General features: G+C 36.1%; 1 protein-coding gene across 1 annotated transcript in view; it reads left to right on the top strand.

Moving 5' to 3' along the window:
- The first annotated feature begins 599 nt into the window (after positions 1-599).
- LOC149789614 (carnosine synthase 1-like) overlaps positions 600-13,320 on the top strand; it is a 28,772-nt gene continuing 16,051 nt past the window's right edge. The window contains exons 1-5 of the mRNA XM_089971638.1: positions 600-740; positions 8,915-9,048; positions 9,410-9,598; positions 11,250-11,435; positions 12,844-13,082. Of these exons, the coding sequence (XP_089827764.1) occupies positions 8,916-9,048; positions 9,410-9,598; positions 11,250-11,435; positions 12,844-13,082 (747 nt within the window). The 5' untranslated portion in view covers positions 600-740; position 8,915. The remainder of the gene's footprint in view (positions 741-8,914; positions 9,049-9,409; positions 9,599-11,249; positions 11,436-12,843; positions 13,083-13,320) is intronic.

Genomic DNA, 13,320 nt, shown 5'->3' with positions numbered 1-13,320 from the left:
CAAATCATGAACCAAGAGCACATTTATACTTTTCTACACACTTAAGTGTCTTATACATACGTATTTTTCTGTGACGATCTAATTTAGCGTTGCATCGTTTTGAAGGACGAAGTAGCCTGTCAAACAAGCGAAACATTCACATTGTCCATCTTATAATTTTGAATTGTCAACGAAAGTCAAAATGAAAACTAAAACAAATTGTGCACAGTGTTGAACCTATGTGTGTGTACGTGATATCACAATCCTGCTTACAGCTGAAATTGGCACCTTTGAGTTCGGTTCCCCACCCATCCCCGTTCATTACACACGGAAACAATGCGATTTGTAAGTCCATTTATTATCACATTTAATTTGCATCGGTGGCAACAAAAAATAAAACACAAAAGCAAACGAAGCATAGTAATCTCTGTGATTCTTTTTAAAGCGTATAGGCCCAGAGTAATGTTTCAACTGTGTATATATATTGTAACAAATGTACTGCCATTTTCATAACAAACAAGCCGGCGCACGAAGGTGAAGGTGACTATTTCAGCTAAAACTGGTTTGAAGCAGACGGAAAAACGAGCGCGAGCAGTGCGAGTATAAAAGGCTGAGGCGCTATGAAACTAACAAATAGTAAACCACCCAACCGCCACAGTGTGCGCTCTAACGAGCCAACGGCGTAAGCCAGGAAGTAGACAGGGGGCAGAAGCCTTCGTTCAGGTCTTGCACGGAGAGACAAAGGAAGAACAAACTGAAAGGTAGACTGAATGTCCTTTATTTAATTATTTAATTTTACAAGTATATTTGTGAACCAAGGGAGTACGAACAAGTGAAGTCAGATAAGGAACGGACAGTTTTAATTTTTTTGTGGACGGGGGATTAAAATTAAGAAAAAAAACAATTCTGCACCCAGATAAGTTGTGAATACTATTCGAATTGTGCACGAAAGTTTTTTTTTTTAAATAAATAAAAAAATATTAAAAACATACCCTTTCTCCCCTTTCAAGACTTGATAGTCGGCCCACACGAGTTCATAACGGTTCTTGTTACTACAATTAAAAGTTAAGCCTATTTATTTTAAGGTCTCGCAATACAACAATTTTAAAATTATAATTATTATTATTTATTATTATTTTAAGACGGATACTTATAATCTCCTTCGCGTTAAGCGTATCCACAACGTGACTTTTCCGTAAGTTCGTCCCTGGTTCGATCCCGAAAAAAGTCGACGTGACGTGAGAAATGAAATGTGACGGTAATGATCGACCAAGGTATAGGATTATTTGCTGCCATGCTGTTATTATTTGCCTATGTACTATCTTTACTTTCAAATGCATATTGACTGCAATATTGAATATAACACTTCTAAATGAACAAATATCAAAATAAAAAATAAAATGTGCAATGCAATGTTTAAAATTATTTTTTTGTTGGTATCCAGCTTATAAAAGCTAAAACCAACATGTGAATAGTGACCCGGCCTTGCATGGACTCCAGGGCCACAAACTTGAGGCAGATACGTCGCTAGTAAATTGAACATTTTCATTGTTTTCATTGATCAGAATTGTGGCAATATAAATTTTGATTTCATCAAATATATCTCAGTGTCGATGAACACTTTTGACCCAGTTGATGACATTGGGGTCTCGAGAAATGTGCACAAATTAAGGACTACCATGTTGTCTGGATAGTCAGTAATACTAGCAGTGATGTGGTCGCAACAAGTTTAGGCCATGAAAAACAAAATTTTAGTTCAGTTTTGCCTAGTTAACAAAATCTGATTATCTGTGTAGCATGCAGAATTTTTTGGTCTGCCGTGTTTAACCGGTTGGGTGCTATATTTAAAATGACAGCTTATTATGATTTGATTATTGGATTGTTATGAATGTGATAAAAAGTGGTGGAATCAGCACCCAGGTGTAAACCACGCCACGGTTCCATTGATAGATTTATAATACAATTAGTACACAAGTCAAAATAGGTATGGTAATATAGTATTAGTACACTCTCCCATTTGTACACCCCTTTTAAGCAATGAAAAGTATCAATGATTTACAAAATGCATAAAACTTTGATCATTTCATTCATTGATCTTATTGGCACCCAAGTTGTACCGATCAAATTAAAAAGCTCCCGGTGTAAAGAAGCAGACGGGTCACTGTCACTCTGGTTTCTAGAAAGAATATTTAAGTTAAAAAAGTCATCTCCATTCAATATTTGAATATCTAGTTTTCATATTTCTAAAACAAATGGAACAAAGAAATAAAATGAACACTAAATGTGCTCCAAGAGATGTAAATCCCAAATTTTCAGAATTTAGATTTTCCAAGACTGAACTGCATCACATCTGTTGCATGAAAACTGAGATGGGCCAAGTAAATATGGTGACCATAGCGAAAGAAATTCCTGTTTGAGAGATCTGCAGAAACTTTACTTCAAAAAATGCAACAGAAAATTTACAAAAGAAAAAACTAATTAAAACTAATTTTTCATCATAATTGGGATACAAAGATTGACTCAACATTTGCCTTTGATTAACTTGCTCAATTACACAATAACAACAATGATTGTAGAAAGATCTAAAAAATATTGTTCGGTATATAGTATGTTACTGTTTAACTCTTTTCATGCTGAATCACAATTGGATGGGTTGTTCTTTTGAATGGAGAAATTTGCTCCGTTATTGATGCATTGGCAAGAGAGACTGTAGCGATGTTGGGCAACCTTTCCTTAAATGACGAAGTTTTTCAAACAATTTTTCATTTATTTGCCATTTTAAAGTATGATGTATCTATGTTGAGATCAAAGATTTCTTCATTGAAAATTTGCAGATGTAAAAGTCGCATTGACAAGGAAAAAGTAACTCTGCAATAAAACCGGCTTTACAGTTCTTTTTCGTAACTGACTTTCAGTGCAATTTTTAATATCTGCAGTATCATTTTTCATTGTATCTCCTATATGCAAGTGTTGGAAATAGGTCTGGTGAATTTTACGTTTAGGTGTGGAAAAAATGTAAAATTCCCTCAAGAATGTCAAAGTTGTAAGAATTTTGTCAAGTTGAATGAATATTGTAGAGGAAGCGGAATACTTTTACTGGAAAATCTACAAAGCTTTTAATGTTGGTTCACTATTTTTATTCCATAATAGATTCCAGTATAAAACTAAAAGTTTTATTAAGGTTATTTTTGTAAATTTCTTAGAATGTAGTCAAGTTTCATAATGATGCACACACATCCAGCATTGGCTTACAGGTAAACTTTGAGGACTGAGGTTCTCAATGTCCAGTTAGGTAGAAAAGATTAATCGGTCTTCATTGTCTATATCCTAGTCGGATTTACCAAGCGACTAGTCGGTTCATTTTGATGATCAGATTCCAGCTGCCTAAAATAATAATTTCCCATCACGGAATTATCTTCCTTTCATCGTAAGTATATTAGTATCACTGCTATCACTTGATTCAATAGTCTGCCATTTGGATTAATGCAAATTAAAATTCAGTTCATTTGGATGTAGAGATGATAAATCTCGCTGCACATCATTGTAAATTTTCCACATGAAAATATATTTGAAATAATTCTGCATGCAGAACACTGCCATCACTTACCTCTACTTGCCGTTTTGATCTCCATGTTAAAACTGTTTTTTAACCAGGTTTTTGTCATGTTTTACTTGTCTGTTGTTGCATTGTGTACTTAATACAGGAGGGAGCCCCGAGTGGTTTAAAGCACACAGTTACGGATCACTGCCATCTCACTTCTGCTTGGGTTCGAGTCTCAGATTCGGCTAATGTGGGTATGTGAGAAAGCTTGCTAGTAGCTTCTCGTGGGTCAGTGGTTCTTTCCGGGTTATTCCTCCATTATAAATACTGGCCGCCATGTATAGCCTATCGTGTGTTGCAAAATGGCGTTAAACCCTACAAGAATTTAAAACAGGGATTTACAAATTTATGAACATAGGCTTGTCCATTGAAAATTTGTGCTTGCTCCATGTTACGACTCCATGATCTTAAGCTAAGTAACAGAAAAGTGAAAACTTAAGTTTTGTAAAGATAAACTCTTATTTTTTTGTCCTTGAAGATGTGAAATATGATCGGAATTCAATCCCAAATGGTCGTAAAAGTTCCATCACAAGCCCAAGAGAATAGAATATTCTAAATGAAATTCAGTGGTTTTATGAATGAATTTCAGTCTTGAATATGCTGATGTGCCAGTAGGCTGGAATAGTGTCGTTGTGCTAACAATTGTTGTATCAGTGAAGTACTCCAGAATATCTTTGAAGGAATTAACAATAATCCCAAGTGATTTAGTCCGAAAGTATCCTTGAGCACTTTGCAATTCCAATGAATAATTTAAATAATTCCTATTAAATTAACCGCATGCAACTAAAGAAAGCTTCCACTTCAGTTGTGAATATATGAGTGAGCAATTCCAATATAATAAATTTCATGGGCCTTGGAAAGTCCTGGAATTTTTCACAACCTTGCAAAGTTTTGGAAAAGTACTAGAATTTCTGACAATGGAATTGTAAAAAAATTCAGTGTACTGCACAGATTAGAATATTTTTTTTAACATGACACAGTGGTGATCAATAAAGGTGGACAGTGCAAAAGTTTTGGAAAACTCTGGGAATTTGTTTTTGTCAAGTCTGCAGGCACCCTATTTTCTCAAAATGTTTGATGTTGTACAGTATGTTAATGTGAGATTCATGGGGTTTATTACATGTTTTTGGTATGACTTGGCTGGGGTTCAAACCTGCATCTGACACATGTTCTAACCACTAGGCCACCGGAGTGGCCAGTCAGGAGGAATGGTGTTTTTGGATGCTTACCAATTTCTTTTTCACAGCAATAAGTACATCATTGAATTGCAAAAATGAAAAAGGGAACAGAAATAAGGACGTGAAAGCATCTGTAGAGTCCGACAACATACTTTAAAATAACATTAAATGTAGGTCAGTTATGCAAAAGTAAAAGTTCTTGCTACACTCGCATTTTGTTAATATTTTCTAAAATTTGATTTGGCATTATTTATCATACTGTATTTTACTTCTGTTAGTGCTAGCAGTTATTTACAAGTAACTGAACACGTTTAAGCATGTACAAATTGCCCTGAAAGAGATAATGACAGATAATCTTTGAGTGTCAGTGAACATCATTGCATGCTTGCAGTGGTGGCAAACACAAGACAGCAAACATTTTTTAGAGACCATTGCTTTTGTGGTAGTCAGATGTGACTCCACTATAGTGTTATATAGGGCTATTGTGCAGGGCTGAGCAAATCCCATAGCCCGATGTCCCAGACTAGTAGTTTTTGAAGTCGGGCAAGTAAAATTTTCAAAGTCACTAGTTAGGGACAAGTGCTTTTTAAAAAAGTCTGGCTAGTCCTTACTTTCGTGCTTTACTCACTATACCGACCTTTATTTGGCCAATCATGCCCTCCGGGTGTACCGAATACTTGATTCTACTCCTCATCGTGTATACATTTACATCCTGTTACCGCTTGACTGCATATTGGGCTAAGCGACTAAATTATCTCAAATCAAAACGTGTCAAACAAAAGAAAGCCAGTATGATCAATAAGCAGTGTTGTAAGCGGTTTTGTTGCAACGAGTTTACTCAGTCTAGATCATAACCAGCAGCTCACTATGATTTTAATCCAGCGAGTCAGCGTAATTAAATTAATGAAAGGTACTTTACCGACATCAGTGTTCGTTTCCTTTCTGAACTGATCAAATGACGGTAATGATTCTTTAATTTATAATTGATTTTACAAATGATTAACTTCCACGTGGGATATTGTGGTTGAAGCGAAACAATTACGCTAATTAATGAGCTGTTTCAGTTTGTATTTAAAAGAGAAATTTGATCTTATGATCACTATAGAAGTAGCTGTCAAGCAAGCTGATAGTTACTTTGCGGATAAAATGAGTTTGCTAAATTATTTTTGCAATGAAGGTAATAACGGCGATTCAGAGAAGGTAAATTTGTTTGAAAATGGAGGGATAAAACGCAAGACGGATACCAAGTGTGCTTGTTATCCCTGTCTTGAATATGACTCTGAAGGTGGCAGACATACACATGGACATATTTTCAAATCCATGAGCTACATGAACCTGAAGAAGCCAAATGTATAACAACCAATGTTTTTAAAAATGAAATTCTTTTAAGAAATGATTATGTTGTATATTTCGTTTGTTTTTTTTCTATGGATTAAGTACATACGCCTCATCAAATCTCTGCAAGTGATTACCATTTTGGGACCAGTGAAGAGAGGTGGGACTAGTGAATTTTCTGAAACCACTTGTCTTGGACTAGTGGTTTAAAATTTTTTTGCTCAGCCCTGTTGTGGTAGTCAGATACGACTCCACTATACAGTGTTATATAGGGCTATTGTGGTAGTCAGATGCGACTCCACTATAGTCTTATATAGGGCTATTTTGATGTGTTGCAGCATTTGATCTTGATCCCCACCATCACCAGTGTGAAGAGTAGAGAAGTGCAGTGTTTATTGTACCATACATCATAATTATGATGCCATGATTTGAACTTCCGTCAGTTGTATTCATTTTGAGGTCACAATTGTGAAAAACATGCATCAAGGTTTTGATTGCACATTTATTCAGTTGCTCATATTTCATGAGCCCAGTTGGATTTTGTTCGTGCGTTCGCTGAATCACTACAAAGTTGAAATTATTTTCTGATATGAACCATTTGACATTGTGGTTAGTGTCACTATTTATAGCAATGACTTGTGGCCTTGACATGTAGACCAGGTCTCCTAAATCTTGCAATAAGTCCTGGGTCTCTGAATTATCATATGCGCGTCGAATAACCATTTAAGGCCAATTATCTATAACAGTAAACATTCCTTCGGTGCTGAAGATGAATCGAAAAAAGTACAAGAAACTCAATTACCTACCTGTCAGTTAAATGCGCAGAATATTTTTATGGAAAATGACTTGGTAAGTCTAGAGCAGTGGTCAGATTAAATTTGGATATGCTGATTGCAGGTCTTGAGAATTTATTATTGTGCAAGTATATGCAGGATATATATAATGCCTATGACATTATGATGGACTGGCAATGTTAGTTTCGGGAGTAGACTTCTCAGATTTGTTGGTTGAAAGAGATTCACAACAAATATTCTAGCCTTTTTAAAAAGTCGTTGGAATAGAAGTGTAATAGTTTCTGAACAAATTGAGATGTGTGCTGACAACTGTCTTGGCTTTGTAATAATGTGCTACAAAAAGGATGCTACCAAAACTGAACTATTTGAACTTTAAGAATTTCCGGTTCTCATACAAAGCCATGTGGATGGGCACATGTACATCTTTGCGAGAGGTATAGCTGAACTCTGCATTAGTGAGAATTGGGGAAAAATAACGTGATTTGAAGCATTTTGTTTGATATTAAACTGTAAATGTCTTCAGAACTTGATAGGTATATATGACTTCTGTGGTAAGGTGATATAAAAATTGAATGGTGGGAAGGTCAAAAAGCCTTTCTGGCTACCAGACCTGACAATTTAAAAAAGAAAAAAAAGAAAATCAGAATTGTGTAAAGTCTCAAAAACAATATCAGGAGAAAAGAAATCCATGAAAGGAGTGCAATTCCAATGAGAGTATCACATGTAGTTCATTGATTGCAGTTTCAATCAGAGTATCCCCTGTAGTTCATTGATTGCAATTCCAATCAGATTATCACCTGTAGTTCATTGACTGCAATTCCAATCAGAGTATTACCTGTAGTTCGTTGAGTTGGTGCTTGAATTTCAAGTTCTCTTTAAATTAATTTAGTGTTACATTATTTATATTTTGCTTGCTTTCTTTCTTTTACAAAATGCAAACAAACTTGCATACCTTGTTTTCTGTTTGAATATTTGTAGATGAGTATTCTGATGTAAAGACAGTTTAATTAAGCTGAAGATTAAATTTATATGGTATTTTTAAAATGTTTAAATAGAGATGAACTATTTTGCCCTTGTATTATTATTAAGCAAAACAAAAATTCTTTCTCCAAATTCTTTTAACCTTTTACCTCGTGTGAGCACATCTTATTGATTCTCGTGGAAGCGCCTTTCAACGCCAGCTGTAAACATCAGTCAGTTTGAGTGGGTTTTCGTAGCACCACCTTCGAGGAAAATCCCCTATTAGATACTACATGAATTATTGTGAATGACCATTACGTTAGATCACATGGTTGCTGTTTATGCTGTGGTCTAAATCTACTATTTAAAGTAACTGTTGTATTCTCCACTCTCCAAAATGGACGTTGCAGATTTATTTCAGTACTTACTGGAGTTTTTACAATTTGAATCACAACTATGAAGGCTTCCAATAACTTGGGTAGAGGCTCTGATATTGATGTAGGCAGCAATCAGTTTATATAAATTATCAAACTCAGATGATTTAGTGATGTAGACGCTGACAGAGAACTTGTAAACTTCGAGCATGAGAAATGGCAGCGACGGTTGGTCAAGCAGCTTCACTGACTTGACGTTGAACAAGTTATCTCAAGATTTTAAAGCACATCAAAAAAAATTCTGTGAAAAATAATTATACAGCTTTAACAATTGGATTTTACTCTTAAATCTTTATATATGTAATATATGTACCAAAAAAGTAAAATTGTTAAAATTGCTGTTAAATGTAACATACTCTACATTGCTTAACAGTTAACAGGCAGGCCTATATGTATAGAGTTGAAAAGGTAAATTATTCTATTTGTAGTGCACTGTACTGGGTAACTTTGCTACATGTATAACGAAGGGCTAAAAAGTCTTGCACTCTGTTGGGTAAAGGGTTAACATTGTGTGTATTGGAAAAGATTTTTTTTTGTCCTGAATAACATGACATAAAGAAAGCTAAGATCTTGCTGCTTTATGTTTGTAATGTTGCCTAGACTGGTCAGTCAAGTCTAACATTTATTTTGCAGCATGGAAGTCTCTCTGGAAACCATTGGGGCGCTGGCAGGGAAAATCGAGGCAGCAAAGCTTTTGAAATTGCCAGCAGAGGAATTCCTCACCGTCTTGGACAACAAAGTGCTGTCCAATGAAGCCCTTTTGGAAGGTAGCAACCTACTTTACGATTCGGTTGATGATTCCTGTTTTGATTTTAATTATTTTATTTGTAGTTAAACCATTACCCATTCTACTAGCTTATCGTGAAATGTTTTGTGTGTGACGTTATATTTTCTCAATACAGTTTCAGATTAGGATGATGAGAATGATTTAGTCATGCCTAAATTACTTGTAGCCACTTTAAAAGGAATGTTTCATGGTTTAAGGTTATTTTATTTTGTCTAAATCTTAGTATTGCATTCCATTAAGTCGATCATTATATTTATGAAGGTGATTTAACTTTTTCTAATTTCATTACGTTTTTCTGATCCATTCTGCATGATTTTGTAACTTGCACTTGCATTTGATAGTTGACAACAAGACCGCTGAACAGGCCGAAGTCACCCTCGAACCCTTTGAAAATATGAGCGATGACAATGAAGACTGTGAAAATCTGTTAAGCACCATCCGCATTACAACAGTTGCAGATGAGTACACCACCTGCACTGGTTCATACAGGGCCTGGTCAACCGACGTCAATCTTGGACCATACAGTCAAGGTATGATTACTTCTCAGGAGTGGTTACAAAAAAATAATGGAAAATTTGTTCATCAGTGTGTAATGGTTGGCAACATTTAAGTTTTATTGACATGTAGCATGATTTTATTTCATGGCGAGAGTGCGCTTTGGTAACATGAGTTCATTTCTGATGGCCCAAGGGCCACACCACACCTCTCATGACACCTTGTGATGCAAACCATTATGCAAGCCACAGGATATGGCTTGGTGTATAGCTGCCAACCCTCAGGAATTTGTTGTGAATTTCACGACTTTTCAGCGATTCATGGATTCACACTGCAAGCCAAAAATTCCGGAATTTTTAATTATTTTAAATCTTTATTAAAATAACCGATTTCCTGTTTAGTGCTAGTCTTGATATTCACAGTTGCTGAAACAGTCCTTTACTGCTGGTCGCGATATTAGAACTACAGCCGATTAGTGCTGTTGGCCCGGTAGCAAGCCTATTTTAATCAATATGTATAAGAATAGTTTTACAAATGCTTTTGAGAGAAACTGGGGCCTAACCGGAAATTTGCTTCGCGCATGCGTGACCAACACTGATTTGAGTTACCATTCGGCATCGAATGTAAGGTCTTTAAAATGTCTTCACCACCAAGGAAAAAGAAATGTATTGCTCAAAAAGTGAAGTTTAATTTGGAATATATCAAAAATTGCCAGTGCATTCTGCCAATAAACATTGATGCACATGCTTTTTGCAGTGTGCCACAAATTGTAGTGTTGGTCATGGTTGCAGAGATGATGTGAGGAAGCACATCGGTTGCAAAAAACATGTAGAATTTGGGAAAATTTAGAATTTGCAGATTTCAGCTCTGGAATATTTTAAGCCATTGGCGGAAGCCCTGCAAGCTACCAACGCTGAAGTATTATTTTCTTGTTGAACACAATCTACCTTTATCAGCTGTAGACCATGCTAAACATTTGTTCTGACACATGTTCCCGAACTCGAAAATCGCTTCGAAATTTTCCTGTGGAAGAATCAAAATGCTGCAGCTCCTGTGCATTCCTCACAGCAACAGTGACAGCGAAGGAGTATCTTCTCTAGTTAGGAAATATAAGACAGACTTTAGGGCCTCCTTAGCTGCAGAAAATGTGTCAGCAATTTTAGTCACCAAGATCAACCAGCAGGCAAGAAGTCTGAACTGTTTAGAAAACAAATTTACGATCAAGCAGTTGAAGTTAAGTCTGCCACAGTATTGTCTTGATAAATAACCACAAGTGAAGTTTATGAATACCATAATAAATAGAAATGCAGATATATTTCTGCATATACGTAGTGTTTTAGTTTTATATTGCGATCTTGATTTAGTGTAGTATTGACGGTCAGAGTGGATGGAGTTATTGTCATGGTATTTTTCACTAATTGTGAGCCTGGAAGGTTGGCATCTATGTTGGTGGGCCGAGTGTTTGAGATCCCAGGTTTAGCCAGTAATGTCACAAGACTTTGGAAAACAAGAACGGCAACAACTTGTTTATGGTGTGCAATATTCTTACATTACATGGCTAGCATGTAAGTTTGACAATGTAAACTTTATGAAAATGTGACATTGTAAATAAAAATAGGACAGCTGTTGAAGAACTAACTTGTAATTATTTAATTCATTGTTGAATTGTTGTATTTCTTTTAACAGATATTCCTGTCCCTGATGAGGATGAAAATGTCGGAAACTATTACGAGGCTCTTCAGTACACCCTGTATGAGACTGGCTGTCCTGAAACAATCGACAGAACAAATAAACCAAAAACTGTACTCAAGGATACTGTTTCCATCACCATCCTTTCTTCCCCTGTTGAATGCATGACTATTCTCATGGAAGGTAGGTTACACTGTTTTGTTCAATGATACAACTTGAACATTTATGGTATAGTTTGCATCGTTGTTTGCTTTCAAGTGTCTCGTTAAAAAGATTGTGAAAGTCTGATGAGGTGATATATCAACACACAGGCACAGGTCTTGATTTCACCAACACACGTATAGCAGTCTTGAATTACAATCAGATCAGTGGAATATTCATCTCACGACCAGACACGAGTAGGTGAAGTCTGGACTATGTCCAGGAGGTACATATCTTTTCTTAGAGGGGGCTATTTCTCTTTTGGTTGAGAGGGATTGCACTGCATGTGGTGTTGATACCAAATACAGTTTGTGTTGCTAAACTGTATTGTCTTAAATTGGCAGTGGGTATATATTCAGTGGAATTTCAGGTTACCATAGTATGCAGTCTTCTTATGAACTGGCTGCTGGCTGTATTACTATCAACTTTTGCAACTAAGCAGTTTTGTTTTACAACACAGCAGCTGATTTTTTTTGGTTGCAGCACTTGCTGTGTACTTCTAATTTACAGCTGGTCAAGTCGGAAAATAATGTGAAGGATGTTATGTCAAGGGAGGCAACTGGTTTAGGTAAATTATATTAAATTGCTGTTCTTAACAGTAGTAAGTACTAAAGAGTAGGATACAATTTTAAAAGAAAAACCATTAATTCCTCAAATGTTTAAAATGTTGAAAAATTGTGACAGAAAATGTGGAATTGTTGTAGGGTTTAACGCCATTTTTCAGCACACGAAAGGCTATATATGGCGGCCAGTATTAATGGTTCAGGAAGAACCCGGGAAACCCCCAGAATGAACCACCGACTCACGAGAAGCTACTGGCAAGCTTTCTCACATACCCACATTAGCCGAATCCTAGACTCGAACCTACGCAGACAGAGGTGAGATGGCAGTGATCTGTAGCGGAGAGCGCTTTCAGACACTCTGGGCCCCGAAAATGTGGAGTAAAACTGGTTATGTAGAGCAGTAGATATAGAATAAGAAAAGGCAAGATGAAGGGCTATGTTCTTCTGTTGTAGTGTAAATTGGTATTGCCACCATTCAAGCCATCCGTATTCTCAATAGTTTGCTTTTTTGCTAGTTTCTTTGTTAGGTAGGTTGGTTCACTTCATGTTAATAATGCTGATGTGAAAGCTTGGATAGTATTTTTTTGCAAGATATGTTGTGCAGTTTTAACACTGCCACTTTATTTTGGCAAATATTTTCCAAGTTGGTGGTTGATACATATGCATTTTGTATTGGTTATTGCATATAAATCCCTCAAATTTTATCATTTATGCCAAACCCATGCTTCATGAAATTTTGCGATTCTTTGCTGAAAAGAAATTATTGCTGCAAAGTTTTCATTTTTTTTGTTGTCTTTTTATGGACTGTTTTCCCTCTTTTTTGGCAGGCGGAAGACAATGCCCTGGGGATATGCTTCTCATCCTGTCTACTTCCTGGTTGTCGAAAAAGAAATCTGAAATAAAAGAAGGATTTTATTCTCTCTATGTCCACAAGGCCATAGCATTTGGAGCCGCAGGAGAAACTTTCCTGGAGACCTACGATCCCCCAAGGAAAACAACTTACTTGGTCAACTTCTTCACCAACCCTTGTACCAATGGGCAGAGAAATGATGGAGCTCAAATTGAGGTAAATAACATTTTCATACTTTAAATTTTTTTTAACCATAACTGTAATCCAGTTTGCAGCTTTGAAGTTCGTAGTAGTGTAATTGTTGCAGAGACGTTGCCAGGGTGTGCGAGTGTGCCAATCTGAATCATGTTACAAATTGGAATTTTGAAAGCAGTGATGCATGAGAACTGGTGCAGATTAGTTGCAAGCTGTGTGCATTATGGAATCTGTAATATAATTGATAAACAGAATAAAT

This window comes from Sinohyriopsis cumingii, chromosome 10, assembly GCF_028554795.1.
Source record: "Sinohyriopsis cumingii isolate HCF-2022 chromosome 10, ASM2855479v2, whole genome shotgun sequence".
Lineage (NCBI taxonomy): Eukaryota > Metazoa > Mollusca > Bivalvia > Unionida > Unionidae > Sinohyriopsis > Sinohyriopsis cumingii.
The sequence above is the reverse complement of the archived record's forward strand: the minus strand, read 5'-3'. Positions and strand labels throughout refer to the sequence as shown.